This window comes from Pipistrellus hanaki (assembly GCF_964339955.1).
Source record: "Pipistrellus hanaki genome assembly, chromosome: 16".
Lineage (NCBI taxonomy): Eukaryota > Metazoa > Chordata > Mammalia > Chiroptera > Vespertilionidae > Pipistrellus > Pipistrellus hanaki.
The window spans coordinates 31,048,488-31,067,251 of NC_140518.1; the positions used below are offsets into that span (position 1 = coordinate 31,048,488).

Below are 18,764 nucleotides of genomic sequence, written 5' to 3' on the forward strand. Positions count from 1 at the left end.
ACTAAATCCATGAATAAAAGAAATATTAGCTTTTAAATATGAGAAAATTAAAGTGTCTTAATAATAACTTTGCCTTAATCTTATTTCAAAAAATATTAATGAATAGTAAATGACAAGGATAAAGAAATTTGTGCTACTAATTGTCCATTTACTACAGTAAAAGTCATAAAACTCTAATATTTACTATGCAGCCATTATTCAACTTTGTTTTTACATTTTTTTTCTGATTATTCTGTTTCTTAAGATCTTTTTTCCTGCCATTATACAGCAATAAATTGTATCTTTTGTCTTGTTTTTTGGATTAGGAGTTAAATAAAAGGCAGACCCAAAAGGACTTAGAGCATGCCATGCTACTGCGACAGCATGAATCCATGCAAGAACTGGAGTTTCGTCACCTCAACACAATTCAGAAAATGCGCTGTGAGTTGATCAGATTGCAGCATCAAACTGAGCTCACTAACCAGCTGGAATATAATAAGCGAAGAGAACGGGAACTAAGGCGAAAGCATGTCATGGAGGTTCGACAGCAGCCTAAGAGCCTGAAGGTACCTTTAGCCTAAGCTTGACAGTGAAAAGAAAAAAAGGCATCCACGTAAACAGTAAAGGTCTAAGATATCTATCATAAAGAAATCGAATAAACTTTTTTCTTTTTATTTGAAGCATGTTTGGTTAGTTTTAATGTGCAGTGTTTGTAGCGACAAACTTTTGCTTAGGTATTTCTCACCAACTACCAAAAACTAAGTGCCATCAATAAGAATCAAAATTCGTATTTTAAATGTACCCAAATGTTCAGTGCTATATTACATGTTAACATGCTAACTAACCTGTTGGCTTTTTTCTCTGTTCCGGTTAATTCAGAATTGGAATCTTATTTGCTCTAAATGTGATTTGTACCCTAAAAAAGACGGTTCCTAATTAGTACAGAAGCCAGTGGATAAAATAGTAGGCCTTTTAAACTCCTCTCCCTTCATTGTCTGTGCACAGCTGAAGAAAAATATTGGAATTATAACAGAACTTTAATTTTTATACTTGCTTTAAATAGAGGAATTCATTCACATGATATGAAATTTGAAAGATACCAAAGCGTACTATAAAGTTAAAGTTTTCCCTTTGTCTCTCCAGCCACCTGGTTCAACCCCCTTCGCCAGAGTCAACCAGAGTTAACAATTCCAAGAAATTTTCAAGTTTTATAACTTATAATAAATATTTGAAGGAGTATAGTCACATGAATCTTAATAAATTAGACTACACAATATATAGGCTGTTATCCATATCAGTACCTCAATCTGTATATGTCTGCACACTTTAAACTTTTATTTATATCAAATAAGGCCCAGGTCCCACAGTATTTTCTTTTTTAACTCTTTCTTTTTTTTTTTTTTTTTTAAATATATTTTATTGATTTTTTACAGAGAGGAAGGGAGAGAGATAGAGAGCTAGAAACATCGATGAGAGAGAAACATCGACCAGCTGCCTCTTGCGCACCCCCTACCGGGAATGTGCCCGCAACCAACGTACACGCCCTTGGCCGGATTCGAACCTGGGACTTTTCAGTCCGCAGACCGACGCTCTACCACTGAGCCAAACCTGCTTCGGCAACCCTTTCCTCTTTTTAAAACTACTTGATAATTAAATAATAAAACTGTTCTTGGTCTTAACTGAATAACTGTCCTGTAGTGAAGTAAAATTCATTCATTGAGGTAATCTGTGTTAAAATCTGTGTTAAAATCTTAAAGCTGCACCACATCCAGTGCTATCCCCAGTTCCCACCCAATTCTTTTTAATAGAAAGAGATATATTCCATTGGCAACAGAATAATTTCCCACAAAAGATTTTTTAAACAACATGTCTGTGAAATAATTAATTAGTTTTAAAGTTAGCAGCATCCAGAAATAAAACAAACTGAAAGCTTAGTTTTTATGGTCATTCCATATATCTGATATGACTGCATTTCTGTAGGGATAGTTGTTTGATGTTTGTTTTTTTCCTTTATTGATTAAGGTGTTACATATGTGTCCTCATCTCCCGCCCCCCCTGCTCGTGCCCTCACCCTCCTATTGTCTGTATTCATTGGTTATGCTTATATACATGCATACAAGTCTCTCCCTCTTACCCCCACCCTCTCCTGCCTTCCCTCTGAGGTTTGATGGTCTGATCAATGCTTCTCTGTCTCTGGATCTGTTTTTGTTCATCAGTTTATGTTCATTATATTCCACAAATGAGTGAGATCATGTGATATTTATCTTTCTCTGACTGACTGATTTCACTTAGCATAATGCTTCCAGGTCCATCCATGCTGTTGCAAATGGTAGGAATTCCTTCCTTTTTACAGCAGCGTAGTATTCCATTGTGTAGATGTACCAGTTTTTTAATCCATTCATCTGCTGATGGGCATTTAGGCTATTTCCAAATCTTATCTATTGTAAATTGTGCTGCTATGAACATAGGGGTGTATATATATATATATATATATCCTTTCTGATTGGTGTTTCTAGTTTCTTAAGATATATTCCTAGAAGTGGAATCACTGGGTCAAATTGGAGTTCCATATTTTTTAGTTTTTTTGAGGAAATTCCATACTGTTCTCCAAAGTTATCTCCTCCTTTGCTCCATAACTTTTGTTTGACCTTTGAAAGATTAGTTAACTCAGCTAATTTCAAGTAAACTGACTTGCAAGTTTTTACTTGTGGTGTTGTTAAAGAGTAAACTATTCTTAAGTGTGTTTCTACCTAATTTATTCCCTGAAGGAAAATTGTAATAACAATATTAGTTACTAATACCCTTTTTTATGGTGTCTGTCCCAGACCATGTAGTTGGAGTTGAGATTGTGATTAGAAGAAATTGGAACAAAGTGTCTCGTATAAGGAACAGAGTAAATGTGCTTATTTTCTACCTGAGTGATCTGATACAATACTGTCTATGTTTTAATATTTACTATACTTATTGCTTGAGAAGAAATTTAATTTTCTGTCATCAATATGCACAGTAATCAAAACTAATTTCAATATTCAAGTAACTAAAATTACTAGCAGAATATTGAGTATTGCTTGAAATACTGTCATAAATGATGTTGTTGGTATTCTAATTTAAATTAGAATTTTGTTATTAAAATGTATAGAATTTAGTGATCTGGCCCAGTAACCAAGTGCAAAAGTATCTGTAACCTTATGATTTCATCTCTTTAGTTTTTCTTACCCTTTTTCTTAGTAGCTTTTGTTTTTTATATAAGCATAAGGTATGCCAAATGTTATATGTTAAAAATTAAATACATCTATTTTTTTCTTCCCAGTCTAAAGAACTCCAAATAAAAAAGCAGTTTCAGGACACCTGCAAAATCCAAACCAGACAGTACAAAGCATTAAGAAATCACCTACTGGAGACTACACCAAAGAGTGAGCACAAAGCTGTTCTGAAACGGCTCAAGGAGGAGCAGACCCGGAAGTTAGCCATCTTGGCTGAGCAGTATGACCACAGCATTAATGAAATGCTATCCACACAAGCCGTGAGTTTGTTTTATTGAGACAAAACAATTTAGTGCCCCCATCCTTCTACACCTGATTAAAATGCTAGTTGGAAGTGATAGCTCTCCTGCAGTTTGGGCTCTCAGCATTACGTGGAAGCAGGTATGATATATATAGAATTTTCATTGATCTTTTTAGACACAAAGTTCTAAAGAGGCTTTTTGCCAGTACCTCTCAGGTCCTTAGTACATATTCCAAAACTCATCAGTATTAGAGCAGCAGCACCCTGGCCGGTGTGGCTTGGTTGGGACATTACCCCATACACCAATAGGTGGTGGGCTCGATTCTTACTCAGTAACATATCCAGATTGTAGGTTTGATCCCCAGTTGGAGTACGTATAAGAGGCAATTGACCTGTCTTTCTCTTTCACATTGATGTTTCTTTCTCTCTCTCTCTTCCTCTCTATAAAAAAATCAATAAAATTAAAAAACTAAAAAAGATTAGAGCAGCAACTTTGCTAAGCAGTGGGCACAAAGTAGTACTATGTTGCCCAGCCAGTATGGTTCAGTGGTTGAGCATTGGCCCATGCACCAGGAGGTCATTGGTCCGATTCCACATTTCCATATTGGAATCCAAATGGTCACATTTGAATGCATCTATAATAAAAGCATAATATGTTAATTATACCGGACAACCCAACGACCTTCCAGACATCATTCAGACAAAGCCACGGCGGTGGGGACCGAGGCAGAGGTGGTTAGGGGTGATCAGGCAGGCAAACGGTTAGGAGCTAGCAGTCCCAGTTGAGAGAGAGATGTCTGACTGCCATTTTAGGCTCAATTTCGCAGGAGTCCCTGAGGGATTGGGCCTAAACCGGCAGTTGGATGTCCCCCAAAGGGTCCCAGATTGCAAGAGATGCAGGCCCAGCTGAGGGACCTCCCCACCCTGTGCACAAGTTTTGTGCACTGGGCCTCTAGTATAAAATATTTCCTATATAAATTTTGTAAATTTTTCTTAAAGGGCCAGATAGTAGATATTTTAGGCTTTGTGGGCCAGAAGGCAAGATTGAGGATATTGTGTGGATACTTAAATAGCCATTTAAAATGTAATCATTTCAGTCCTGCTAGTATGGCTCAGTGGTTGAGTGTTAACCCAGGAACCAGGAGTTCGGTTCAGTTCCCATTTAGGGCATATGCCTATGTTGTGGGCTTGATCTCCAATAGGGGGCGTGCAGGAGGCAGCTGATCAATGATTCTCTCTCATCATTGATGTTTCTCTCTCCCTCTCCCTTCCTCTCTGAAATCAATAAAAATTTATTTAAAAAGGAAAAAATGTAACCATTTCAAAATGTAAATTAGTGGACTATTTTAAGTCCACCATTCTTAATTAGTGGACTATTTAAGCACACACGCAGTTTGGCCCATAGGCTATAGTTGGCTGGTCCCTGTTCTGTAGTTATTTCCATTTGAGATAAGAAATTCAGTCTTCTATTATCTAATCAGAGTCTAAATTTTTCTTAAGAAAAATATGCTTATTTAGGATTCCTCCAAAATGGTTTATGACAGCTTTATCTTCATAATGCCATCATTAGTTACTGTACCTTCCTTTTTCAGAGATGTTTACTCTGAAATAGAAGAGAGGACAATTATTTATCTACAAAAGAGTAGTCTGTTTTCTCTGAGACTCCTCGTTTCCTTAAGTCATAAATAGATAGCTCACAGTAAGATACATGTTTTCTTTCCCTCTTTTAGCTGCGTTTAGATGAAGCACAGGAAGCAGAGTGCCAGGTTTTGAAGATGCAGCTGCAACAGGAACTGGAGCTGTTGAATGCATATCAGAGCAAAATCAAGATGCAAGCTGAGGCACAACACGATCGAGAGCTTCGGGAGCTTGAACAACGGGTCTCCCTACGAAGGGCACTGTTAGAACAAAAGGTATATGCTTTCCTCAGAAACATTTTATAAAGATATTTTCATATCACCAGAGATGGCAGACTATTTTCACAATACCATATTTTCTTAATTCTAGTTTTGGTAGTGTTTTTCTTTTTATTTAAAATATTGACTCAAAATTTGTGCACGGGGGCGGGGGGAGTCCCTCAGCCTGGCCTGCACCCTCTCACAGTCTGGGAGCCCTTGGGGGTGTCCGATTGATGGCTTAGGCCCACTCACTCCCCTTAGCCATCAGTAAGATATCCTTAGCACTGCTGTGGAGGTAGGAGAGGCTCCTGGCTCCGCTGTTGCACTCCCCCGCCATGAGCCCGGCTTCTGACTGAGCAGCACTCCCCCTGTGGGTGCACACTGACCACCAGGGTGCAGCTCCTGCGTTTTGTGTCTGCCCCCTGATGGTCAGTGTGTATCACAGTGACCGTTGGTTCTGCCCTTCGGTCGATTTACATATTAGCCTTTTATTAATATGATGAGTTCTAAACGTTAAGGGACACCCTAACTGGTTTGGCTCAGTGGATAGAGTGTCAGCCTGTGGACTAAAGGGTCCCAGGTTCAATTCCATCAAGGGCACATACCTGGTAAGGAGTGTGCAAGAGGCAGCCGATCACTGATATTCACATCATTGATGTTTCTATCTCTCTCTCCCTCTCCCTTCCTCTCGGAAATCAATAAAAACATATTTAAAGAAAAATAAGTAATTTGGAGGTACTAAACATCAAGGAGCCTATAGTTAAGTAGTAATTGCTAGAAGAATTTTATGGGTTATGTGAAGACAGTTAAATTTGAGAGAGTAGCTATGGTTCTATGTTCTTCACTTTATTTTAACATTTATTGATTTATTTTTGTTACTCCTCACCTGAGGAAATTTTACCATTGATTTTTTTTAGAGAAAGTGGAAAGGAGGGGGAATCAGATAGAGAACATCAATATGAGAGAGACACATCAATTGGTTGCCTACCGCACACACTTTGACCAGGTCCAGGGATCAAGCCTGCAACTGAGGCACGTTCCCTTGGCCAGGATTGAACCCAGGACCCTTCAATCCAAGGGCCAACGCTCTATCCACTGAGCCAAACCAGATAGGGCCCTCACTTCTTTTTTGTCCTTAAGAAGGTTGGAGAAAAACTTGAATAGTGAAGAAAAAGAGCCTACAATTGCCTGGGAGAGGCAGGGACAACTGTTCGGGAATATTTACTTTTCTCCTACGTTCTGGGCCTGGATACAGACAGAAAGTAAAACCCATTCCAGGCAGGTGAAAACTCAAACTGAAAATGTTACTTCCACATGTACTTTTATTTATTTTTTTACTTCTTCTTTGTCAGATATATTAGAGAATAGCAGTAGAATCACAGTAAGGTATGTAGGCTGAGTGTATATGTGTTTTGGGGAAAGGGTGATGGGCAGAAGATTTTGATGATAAAGAGAGGAAAGATAATGTGTTGTAAGAAGTAGTAGAATATCAGCTGTACCCATGATTCAGAACTATGTTCCAGAATTCCTGAGCCATAATCCCAATAGCTGATATAGTTTTAGGTCCATTAAATTAATATTTGCCTAATGGTTTTGCCTGTTAAAAGTTGTCATTATTTCTGGACCATTGGCTCATAGATTTTCCTCTGTTTTGTGCAATTCTTGTGATAAAAATAGAATGCCTTAAGAAAACCACCTAAATAAGATGGCATAGCTGTCTTTACTGGCTTCTTGAAAGGTACTTGCTTCTAAAAATTTTCTCAATTATGTTTCTCATTCAAAATGGAAAGATAGAAACATGAAAATTTTGAGAAAAATCTAATTTGTCTTATCTACATATTTCATAAATGTAATTCCAACTTATATATTTAAAATTAAATCCAAAATTCTATCTTTTACGGTTCAAAATTATCGCTGAGAGGGAAATTCCTTAAGGTATTCAGATATAGTGATGTAAGAAATGTTGGTACTGCCGAAACCGGTTTGGCTCAGCTGTAGAGCGTCGGTCTGCGGACTGAAAGGTCCCAGGTTCGATTCCGGTCAAGGGCATGTACATTGGTTGCGGGCACATCCCCAGTAGGGGGTGTGCAAGAGGCAGCTGGTCGATGTTTCTCTCTCATCGACATTTCTAACTCTCTATCTCTCTCCCTTCCTTTCTGTAAAAAATCAATAAAATAAATTTTTTTTAAAAATAATTTAAAAAAATAAGTAGAATTAAAAAAAAAATGTTGGTACTATTAAAGTACATATATTTGTATCTTTAGCTCCACCTAGTGGTTCAGAGTTAAACAGTGCTATTAATCATTTCAATATATGAACCAAAGCCTACATGTTCCTAGTAAAATGTGAGCATAAAACTGATACCTTTTAATGTGGCATTCTCATGTATCATTAATGCATTTTGGAAAGTAATTTGGAAGTACATATTGAACTTTGGAAATGTTAAATACTTAAGACTGAGAATTCCAAGGAAAAGAAATCCAAAATATAGTGGGAAATTAATGCATAAGTATGGTGATTATAGCATATTTTATATGTTTAATAGCCGTTGATGATAATTGCGTTGATTTATTATTTTAATATAAGTTATTGCCTTTGCTTTTAAGAACTTGATTTTATGCATTTTATTTTTAAATTATTTATTTATTTATTTTAAATATATTTTATTGATTTTTTACAGAGAGGAAGAGAGAGGGATAGAGAGTTAGAAACACCCATGAGAGAGAATCATCGATCAGCTGCCTCTTGCACACACCCCTACTGGAGATATGCCCACAACCAAGGTACATGGCCTTGACCGGAATCGAACCTGGGACCCTTCAGTCCGCAGGTCGACACTCTATCCACTGAGCCAAACCTGTTTCGGCTATTTATTTATTTTTAATCCTCACCTGAGGATATTTTTATTCATTTCCAGAGAGAGTAGAAGGGAGGGAGAAAGGAAAGAAAAACATCAACATGAGAGAAACACTTTGGTTGGCTGCTTCCCACATGTACCCCCTACCCGGGCTGGGGAACCTGCAACTGAGTTATATGCCCTTGGTCTGTGGGCTAACACTCTAACCACTGAGCAGAATCAGCCAGAGCTTGGTTTTACATATTTCAAAAATATAAATTATATATGATTGCTACATCTCTTTTATTTTTTTAAAGATTTCTATTTTATAGCTGAGTAGCATTCATTGTGTAAATGTGCCACAGCTGCCTTCCTTCTTTTTAAAATATTTTTATATTATTAATTCCAGAGAGAAGAAGAGGGAGGGAGAGAGAGAAACATCGGTGACAAAGGAGTATCATTAATCGACTGTGTCCTGCACGCCCCCTATTAGGGATCGAGCCCTCAACCAGGGCATGTGCCCTGACCGGGAATCAAACTGATCTCCTGGTTCAAAGGTTGACACTCAACCTCTGAGTACACCGGGTGGGCTGATTTTTAAATGTACATCCATAAAGTAACAAAAGTGAATTTCTTTATGATTCACTTAAAAACTGAATAATTATTGCTCCCTTAGTTTTTAAATTTTTAAATTTCTTTTTGCTTCCTTCCTCCAACTCCTAACAGATTGAAGAAGAGATGTTGGCTTTGCAGAATGAACGCACAGAACGAATACGAAGCCTGCTGGAGCGTCAAGCCAGAGAAATTGAAGCTTTTGACTCTGAAAGTATGAGACTGGGTTTTAGTAACATGGTCCTTTCTAATCTCTCCCCTGAGGCATTCAGCCACAGCTACCCAGGAGCTTCTGGTTGGTCTCACAACCCTACTGGGGGTCCCGGACCTCACTGGGGTCATCCCATGGGTGGCCCACCACAAGCTTGGGGCCATCCGATGCAAGGTGGACCCCAGCCATGGGGTCACCCCTCAGGGCCAATGCAAGGGGTGCCCCGAGGTAGCAGTATGGGGGTCCGCAATAGCCCTCAGGCTCTGAGGCGGACAGCTTCTGGGGGACGGACGGAGCAGGGCATGAGCAGAAGCACGAGTGTCACCTCACAGATCTCCAATGGGTCACATCTGTCTTATACATAGCTTAATAGTTGAAAGTGGCAATTCTGCTGGAGCTGTCTGCCAAAAGAAACTGCCTACAGACATCGTCACAGCAGCCTCCTCACTTGGGTACTACAGTGTGGAAGCTGAATGCATATGGTATATTTTATTCATTTTTTAAAGCGCTCTGTTTTGTGTTTACTAATTTGGATGTCATAGTATTTGGCTGCCAGGTTTTGTTTTTTTGTTTTTAACTTTTGGAGAAATTTAAAAAGAGGAATTGATATGTATGTGTGAGAGTGTGTGCGTGCGCATGCACACACACTCACACACATATCGTGTGTGGTAAAAATTGGCTAGATAGGGGGTATTTTTTGAAGACTGCAAATATATAATACAGCAAAATGGCTTAAGTCATCACTTTCGGGCTACTGTATCCTAAGAAGTTTGTGAGAAGATCAAAGCCTTTCTCCATACCCCAAATTCTAATGAACCACTCACAGCAGGCAGCATATGCTAAAACAAGTCATTATGGAAACACATTTGTATCCCCTCACCAGTATATTTTCTTTATTACATTGATCTGACTTCTCAGCCTCATTTGGAGTAAAAAAGTGGAAAGCCATGAACACTGAAGGGTTGCATTGACTTTTTCAGAGTGTAGAAAACAAATGAGTTCTTTTTCTGAATGCTGCATAGGCTTGTCAGTGATTTTTCCTCCCATTCATTTGTGCCTTCTTTGTGGCATGGTGAGATGGAGGTGCATCACAAGTTGTGTGGGAATTTCATCCAACAAACCTGTGAGCCTTCAAAGGGAAAGACCAGAAGGGTGAGAGAGGTCCCTGAAAGTTCATATAATAGGTGTGTTCAGCAGCAAAGTGAGAAGATGAAGCCTATATATCCTGATGTTTTGTTGCTTATACTGTGATATTTCATCCTAGCTAAGCTCTGTAACTCCCAAAACCCCAAACAGTACTTTTTACTTTGTTTGTTCAAAAACAAAGACGTATAGCCAATACACATCAAATGCCTGAGGTATTTGAATAATGCCATATTTGCAAACTGCCACCTTTTGGAATTCTCATCACACTACATAGACATTAATTTGATTACCCCCTTTTGGCTTATGGGATTTCCTGTTTACAAGTAGGATAGCCAATTATTTAAAGTTTAGTTGCCATAGTGAACCAGGAGTCACTGAGCCAATGACTTTACCAGCTGCTGACTAACCCTCACTACCACTGTAGATTTTGCTGCATATGCAGGTCCTCTTTTTTCTTTTTCTTTTTTTTCTTTTTAATTACTGTTTTTGTTGCTGCAATACCTTACAAACTTCTAGTTCCTTGAGACTTAGTGACCATTTGACATCATGTTAACATCATACAATAGGGAACCACTTCCTGAAGTCTCTAGCCTCTGCTGAATTACTACTGAAAAGGAACTAGCAGGTTTGGCAAACTAAGAAAAAAAGAAAAGTAAAATAAGTTATAGTGGTCAGGGAATCTCTTGACAAAAGCTAACCTTTTTTTTCCAGAGAGGGGCGTGTTTTGTTTGTTTGTTTTGTTTTTCAATGAAGGATCAACCCAGTGCTGAAAGTCAGATGTTACTTGGTATTCCATTGCCAGTGCGGAAATTTAGTTGAAGATGGATAGGGAGCTGTATTACTTGAAGAAAAAAAAATTTTCTTTCCAGTGACATATCAGAATTTCTACAAGCTATTGTTCTGCCTCCTCCCCAGTTGTCTTGAAGAACCCTTGCTGCTAACTCTGGGTCCTGCTTTTCATATAATCAGAGTTTCCAGTCCCTCTCAATGATACTTTTTACCTAGGCCAGACTGATGACCAAATGTAATCTGTCACTTTTGAAATCTTGGGTTTTTTTCAATTTAAGTCTTCCCCAGGTATGTCAGTCCAGTCTCCATGGATCATCCCCTTTAGGAGTTTCTGGGATTCGTTTAAAGGTAACTGGAAGAAAAATTAATAGTTTAATGTAAATGTTTTAAAAGCCAGTATCACAATAGAATTCACAGTTTTAGGCAGTGTTTCAGGTAGCACTCTGATACAGCATCCTCTTGGCCATACTCAAGATCACTAGCTTTTAGATGAACAGGACATGTACTTGTCATATCTAATGAAAGGGGCTTTTAATTTTCTCCATATATTTTTTGCATTCAAGTATATAATATTTCAAACAAGTTGAAATATCTACTAATTTGGAGGAAAATTATAGAAGAGAGCTTTAGAATTAATAAAATGCCCAAAAAATAAAATGGAATTTGATACTTAAAAGAAAATTTCTTATTAGCCCCTCTGTACTACTAGAGGTATAGAATAGAGAAGCAGATCCATTTTGCACACAAAACTCTAAAATCCACACTACTTCCAGTGACTTAAAATTAGTCAAATTGAATTACTGAGTTTGTGTGCAGAGCATTTGTACTTGTAAACTTGTGATTGCTGACTCCAAAGGTCTACCCAATCGGGCTTTGTATCTGATGTATCTGTGGGGCAATCAGTTTTAACATGTAGGTCATGAGTATACCTGGATTATTCCATTACATTAATTTTATTTTAAATATATATAGTTTGCAAAAATTCTAATTAATTGGTGTGTGTTTATAAGATCTAACTTCTGAGGAATCTCATACATGGTAGGAATCAATAAAGAGTGAAGTTTGTAGCAGGAAACTCTGAAAAGTTTAGAGATTCTAAAGAAAGAAACAAGCACTTTCTAAATCAGTGTGCAAATGTCAATATTTGATCAAATTACTACCTCCTCCAAGAGTTGGTGTTCACTCAGTACCTATGTGTTTAAGAAAGAAAAAAAAAAGTGGGAAATTTGTCCAGCATATCAGAAAGTTATTAATGCTATTTCTGGTATCCAGAGCTTGGCAGTAAAAGTTTTCTTATGTTCACTGTATCTCCCTTTAGTTAACATTTTCAAAAGCAAAACCTCATATTTTTATAAATATTATTTCTAATTGGGTTCCCTTCCTTTTGCACATATTTTTCTCCTCTTATTAAAGTCAGATCTAATCCCAAATTATAGTTTCTTCATTATATAGTAATGTTAGCTGGAAAATGTTTATATTATTTTTATTCAGAGCTGCCCTTTTTTTAGTCAATTCTGTCCCTAGAGATGAATAGTTCTACATTTAATGCCATCCCCTTAGGTATAATATGCTTGATTACTATAGGCCAAGGATTTATAGGGAAATTTAACTATTTAGTATAGTCATGATTTTCAACTGCCCAGACACCAGGTAAACACTATTTAGTACACTAGCTGTCCTTGATCTTCCCTCCCACACCCACCTGATTTTCTTCATTCTCCTTTTGAAAATCAAAAACTCTATGAGTGTCTTTTTCAGACCATAAGACAGACTTTAGTAACTTTCTACTTTCTTTAAGTGCTAAATGTCTGGCATTTTAAACTTTTATAAAATACATTGTGTTGGACACTGGAATAATACTGTTTATTTTCACCTGTGAAAAATGACTTTATTGTACTTGAAACACCTCCTTTGCATTTCTCCATTTGTGCCATTCACTAGTGGAAATAAATTGTATTATACCATGATCTACTGGCTTTTTAAGACTGTGTTAAATATGCACATTTTTGGTATAGCTATTATCATTTGTATGTATATATTGTATATACATATGAGTGTCTATGTGTGTTGTATAGGTAGATGGATGTAACTCATACTGTACATTTCCATCAGGGCACTTAAGGTTCTGTTACTTTGTTTTGTTATTTCAAATCCTCAGTTAAGGCAAGAATGAATGTGTTTAAGAATGAGTACTCTGGGGTGATATTTATGAGAAGGTGGTCATTAGCTGCAATCTTTTCTCTTTTAATCCCCTTAACATTTGTGTGAGTGGAAAGAAAGTTAAGTAAGATGTGGAACCATACGTTGCACAGACAGTAAAACAGTGCTGGAGCCATTTAGTGTTTCTGTGAGTTTGTGTCTCGAGGCAGTAAAGTCAGGTGACGCAGAGAGAAGTGAACCATGGAAATTAAAAACACTGTTGGTGATTCCTCTGCAAAGATGATAGAAGAACCAATAAATCACACGATCTTTATGTGCAGTCTACATATTTCTTAGTAGTGATGTCATTTATCCCCTTACTCTTTTTACTTCATTAATATCAAAAATAATAAATTTTGCTAAGGACCAAAACAGCCAAAAAAAGAATTACTGCTGAAGCATCTAAGTTTCTCCTAAACCCGTGGTTGGCAAACTGCAGCTTGCGAGCCACATGCGGCTCTTTGGTCCCTTGAGTGTGGCTCTTCCACAAAATACCACAGCCTGGGCCAGTCTATTTTGAAGAAGTGGTGTTAGAAGAAGCTTAAGTTTAAAAAACTTCGCTCTCAAAAAATAAATTTCAATCTTAGTACTGTTGATATTTGGCTCTCTTGACTAATGAGTTTGCCGACCACTGTACTAAACTATAAAATCAGTAAGAAATGGCCACTGGGAGAGACAGATATAGCCTTGGCATGGGGCTTTCTCCCTTTAGCTGCCTCTTCTTACTTGCCAATAGTAAGTTCTTTGTGTACCTTCCACCCCTTCTGAGCCACTATTCAAGCAGAGATTTGGCTCAACACAACAACCCTTTCCTAGGAGGTGTATGGTCTTTTGTTTTGTCCCATGCTCACAATGTGAAGTGTCTAGTGTGTGTTCAAGTCAGAAAATAATACATTTAAGGTATATAAGTAGGAATCTTCTATAATGATGGAAGAAGAGGTTTTTATTTCTTAGATAGAAAACTGCCTTCTCTAAGGAACAAAGCCAAAACTTGGACTGTCATCTTTGAGCTGCTTATCAAAATACAGACCATCATTAAAGACAATTTCTCTATTTTGTTTTCCCTCATCTAACATGATAGATAGTGCCCCAACCAGGTTCTAGCATTGCCTTTGAAAAGGCATTCACTCTTAGTTGTTAAAAACTGGAAAATTCCCATCCTCAGATCCTTAAAAGAAGGAAGAGTGTGCTGTACACTTAGCAGACTTGCCTCTTGTATGCAAGGACTACTGATTGAAGTCTATTTTGCTGTGTGTCTGGTTATGTTGTCTGCACTTTTATGAAATCACTACAGTAGACTACATTGGAAATGACTATTAATTTGTAAAGAAGTAAGTTTTATTAATCACTGTCTAGAAAAAGAAAGTGAAGCTGAGAACTCTTCCTTTATTGTATATTTATATTTTCTACTGAACTCTGGGAGCCCTATTGAAAGTCACATTGACTAATTTTTCCCTAGTTTATATTCAGACTTCCAAACGTTCACTAAAACAAGGGAAGAGAGAACCCACTTGGCCTATTGGTAGCCTTCAGAGCATAAGAAATATATAAATTAGTATGCACCTTATCTGCCTGTTGTGGGTTTTTAAAACTTGCACTTCCCACCTACCCCCAAAAATAGATGTTCTTTAAAGAAAAAAAATGAAGAGATTACCTCTGGGGAGCCATTTACTATGTCACCATCACTGTTAACTGTTTCCCAGCTATCCTAACTGAAGTTTCAGAGATTTTTTGTGTGTGTGAATGCATCTGTGTTGGATTTATTTTGTTTTTAAATATCAAGAGATTCTCCTTTAAGTAGAGAAAAAGGTTAATACTCTCTGAAACCAGATACTCATTGGATATACTAATCTGAACATCTGTAGGTAGTTTGCCATGAAAAAGTGGAGAGAAGATGAGACTTCTGAATGAATGAAAAGGGTATCTTGATGCCCAAGAATTCCCCCCAAAGTACGGGTAATTCAACCTGCACAGTTTCCTTTTCACTCATAGTTTGTAGTAATTGTGAGTAAAAAATCATGTAATTATCTGTAAATATGTAGCTAACAAATTGACCTAGTTTCTGTATTTTTTTGTTTTTGTACTAAAGTTTATAAGTCTGTGCCAGCTAGAGAGAAGTTGCTGTGATTGCCGATTGTGGTCCTAGCATCTAACCCTGAAACCATCCTAGGTGGCGTTTTTTAGAATTAATGCTTAAATTAAACAGGGGGAAATGAAGCTTAATCATTGGTCAGGTTTAAAATCTTTTGAAGTGAAGTCATTTTATTTAATATAATGATTACATGTCCTCAATCATGAATGAGGTAGGGAGCCTCCCTCCCCCAGTGGCCATGTTTACAGAAGTGTGTATTTGTCTATAAAGTGGAGAGTTTTAATGTTTATGTAAATTATGCAGGTAACATTATTGGGCTCTTTAGGCTGAATTTTCAAATGAAATGAACTATTCTTATTGCTGGCACATTGATCCCATTGCTGGAGCATTTTTCCTCTTTCCAGAATTAATTTGTTCCTATGTCATTACCCCCACTTACCCTTCCTCTGATATGCCTGTAGTCCTAGCCCTAAGGTATTTAAGTCTGGAAACCATAGACAAGGAAAATGCATTTTTAAAAATCCATGAACCCTCATTTGTATGCTTTCAGTACTCATATGTTTCTATGGCAACTCCGAGGTCAGTGGAGTTTAGAAATGAGATACGTGTATACTCTTTGCTTTTGCATGGCTTGCTTTAGCATCAGAGGCACATTAGGGCCACTTGAAAGCATGAAGACCAGTTGTATGAGAACAGGTTTCTCTTAGTGGCACATTTTGCTTTTTCTGAGCCCTCAAATACATGCTTCAGCATGAACATTGTTGTTACTATAAATTGTACATGGTCATGGAGTGAATTGTGTGATTTTAAAAGATGTAACTGCTTAATGTTTGCAGATTCTGGCTGAACCATGTGACTATTTGATACATATCAAACAAATGGAGGAAGGGGTATTGGAACCCTTCTCACCCCTTTTTGTCATAGACAGGTATATTCGGTTTCATGCGTTGGCTGCCCCGGGTGCGTTGCCGGACAGCTTTTTGGTGCCCATTCCACATGTGCTTCCTTGCATTTCATAATATCACCGCAACCACCACCCCTTCTCGTAGCATTTTATGTTACACATTTTATTCCACATTAAATGGAAATTGTGCCTACTTAAAGTGCCCCTGTAATTAATTACATACACATGCCCTAAAATCTAAGCCAGGGTCACAAGGTGGGAATTAAAAAAAAAAAAAAAGTCCACTTGAGGCCAGTAATTTATCTGACAAAGTATTTTACCACATTATCTTGACACTTGATATATGAGCCTATTAGGAGTGGCAGGTGGTTTCATAGAGCAAAATCCAAGTGGAGAGGGATATGTAAGGTTTCTATTAAGAGATAATTTTGTTCTTATTTTACCTTCCCTTTTATGATCCTTCTCTACGAGGTTAGAAAAAGTTAATTTCTCCAAATTTATTTTATTTTTTATCTTTTAGGGAAATTTTTACAAAATCAATCGTCTGATGTAAATAACATTTTAAAATACAGTGCACATAATTTCCCCAGACTATACCAACCTGATAATTTGTAAGTGCTTTAGAGTTTTTTAAATTAATACTTGTGTTGCTAAATCCTATTTATGTAAGTCTGCTAAAATTTTTAACCCATTTGAAATTTCAAGCATTTAAATAATGGATGGGTTACTCTGAGCAATTTAGCTTTCAGAACCCCCTTGTTTTAGTATATGAAAAAGATCGCCTAATGCGCATTAATGAGGTTGGAGAGACTATGAGAAATATGTATAGTGTATATTTTAAAACAGCTTTGCTTGTATTGTGAAGATTTAAAAACAAACTTGAGATTTTTAACGTAACTATTAACACAGTTTTAACATAAGTTATCCCACTGGGTTTAAGAGCATCTTGAATGTATAATCCTTTTTTGTAACCCAGGTTGGTTTCTGCTTTTACCATTCATCCAAACATATTATTTATGTTTTTAATTTTATATACTCATTTCCCTTTGTTTTCCTCAACCAGCATGATTTTTTTGCACATGTATTGTAGAAATTTTTAAGAAGAAAAATTAATACATCATTTTCTCTGGGTTTTCTTCACTTCTCTCTTCCTTTCTACTAACCCCTCATCTTAAAGGCCATATCGCTCCATTTGCATTGTTTGTGCAAATGCCAGGGTTGGTTTTTATTTTTATTTTTGCTATTTACCTGAAATAAAATAAAAAAGAAAAATGCTTCAGTCAATTGCTTTTTTATTTAAAAAATAAAAAAGAAAAGAAAAAAAGCTGTAACCTTATCATTTCTGAGTAGACCATTGAGAGATGAATGCACACCTGTAATAGCCTAGGACCAGCTTTGGTGGCTAAAGGGAATATTTTAACTAAGCAAGAGGTTTTTTTCTAGAAGTGGTATATATTATTTACAATCTCTTTTACTTATTCCCACAAGCCAGGGGTCCAGATAAAATGAGGGTTATCAGCAAACTGATGTTATCATTGAGGTTCATCAATGAATTTGTACATTTCTAGTTCCCTTTGGTGAAGGGAAAAACGATGATTTTGCAAGACCTAGATTTTGGCTTGGTTTCTTGCCTCCTTTTTTGGCAGCCTGCATCTTCTCATCTCCTGAAGCCCTTGAGCCTGTAGGGTTTTTGTAGTGGACGAAGGACTCGTGGTCTTCTAAAACTGGGACTGATTTTTTTGTGTGTGAGAGAGATTAGCATCTTGAAAGTGATGTTCTCCCACTTTACCGATGGCTAATTTCAAATACACACAGTCCTCAAATTTTTCGGACCAAACAGACGCCCACAGTGGAGGCTTACCGAGGGTTGCAATGGGGAAGAAGCCTCTCCCTGACTGTCAGCACCAGCTGGTACAGGTGTGCATTTTCCTTTTGGTAGAAATGGTCCACAGCACTAACTGGTAAGGCTTATGTACAGTATATTGTCAGTATTCTTCTGGTTCAACATATCTTATAGCTCATATATAACCTGTATTAATTGTATAGATTGTGCATTTAAAGCTGTTACCAAGTTGTCAGAACTTAAGAGCGAAACAAGGTCATATGTAATATTTTGTTTGTAAGTATCCTTTGTATCATAGCAAAGGAAATGTTTAAAAAATGAACTGTAATAAAGTAATTTTAGTACACAGAGTGTCTGCGCAATTGTTTTAAAGTAATTTAATGCCCATAAAATGAAGTGTAATTACTGGATCTCAGGTACTATGCTGGATATTGAGGTTATAAAAATGAATAAGAAGCTGTCCCGTGTGACTCAGTGGTTGAGTGTCACCTATGAACCAGGAGGTCATAGATTTCCAGTCAGGGCACAAGCCCAAGTTTCAGGCTTGACCCCCAGTAGGGGGCATGCAGGAGGCAACTGATTAATGATTCTCATCATTGATGTTTCTCTCCTCCTCCTCCTCCGTCCCTCCCCCCCCTCCCTGAAGTCAATAGAAATACATTTTTTAAACGAGTAAGATATTGGAAAGAATAAAATTCTCTGATACAGACATGAACTCTCTAGTCTAATTGCTTGAAGTCTGTTTGTCCAG

At 37.3% G+C, this 18,764-nt stretch overlaps 1 protein-coding gene across 1 annotated transcript in view; it reads left to right on the forward strand.

Annotated features, from left to right (window-relative positions):
* Positions 1-18,359, forward strand: part of TAOK1 (TAO kinase 1) — a 94,240-nt gene extending 75,881 nt beyond the window's left edge. Inside the window, exons 17-20 of the mRNA XM_084862888.1 lie at positions 306-545; positions 3,290-3,502; positions 5,214-5,396; positions 8,944-18,359. Of these exons, the coding sequence (XP_084719014.1) occupies positions 306-545; positions 3,290-3,502; positions 5,214-5,396; positions 8,944-9,405 (1,098 nt within the window). The 3' untranslated portion in view covers positions 9,406-18,359. The remainder of the gene's footprint in view (positions 1-305; positions 546-3,289; positions 3,503-5,213; positions 5,397-8,943) is intronic.
* Positions 18,360-18,764: the final 405 nt, after the last annotated feature.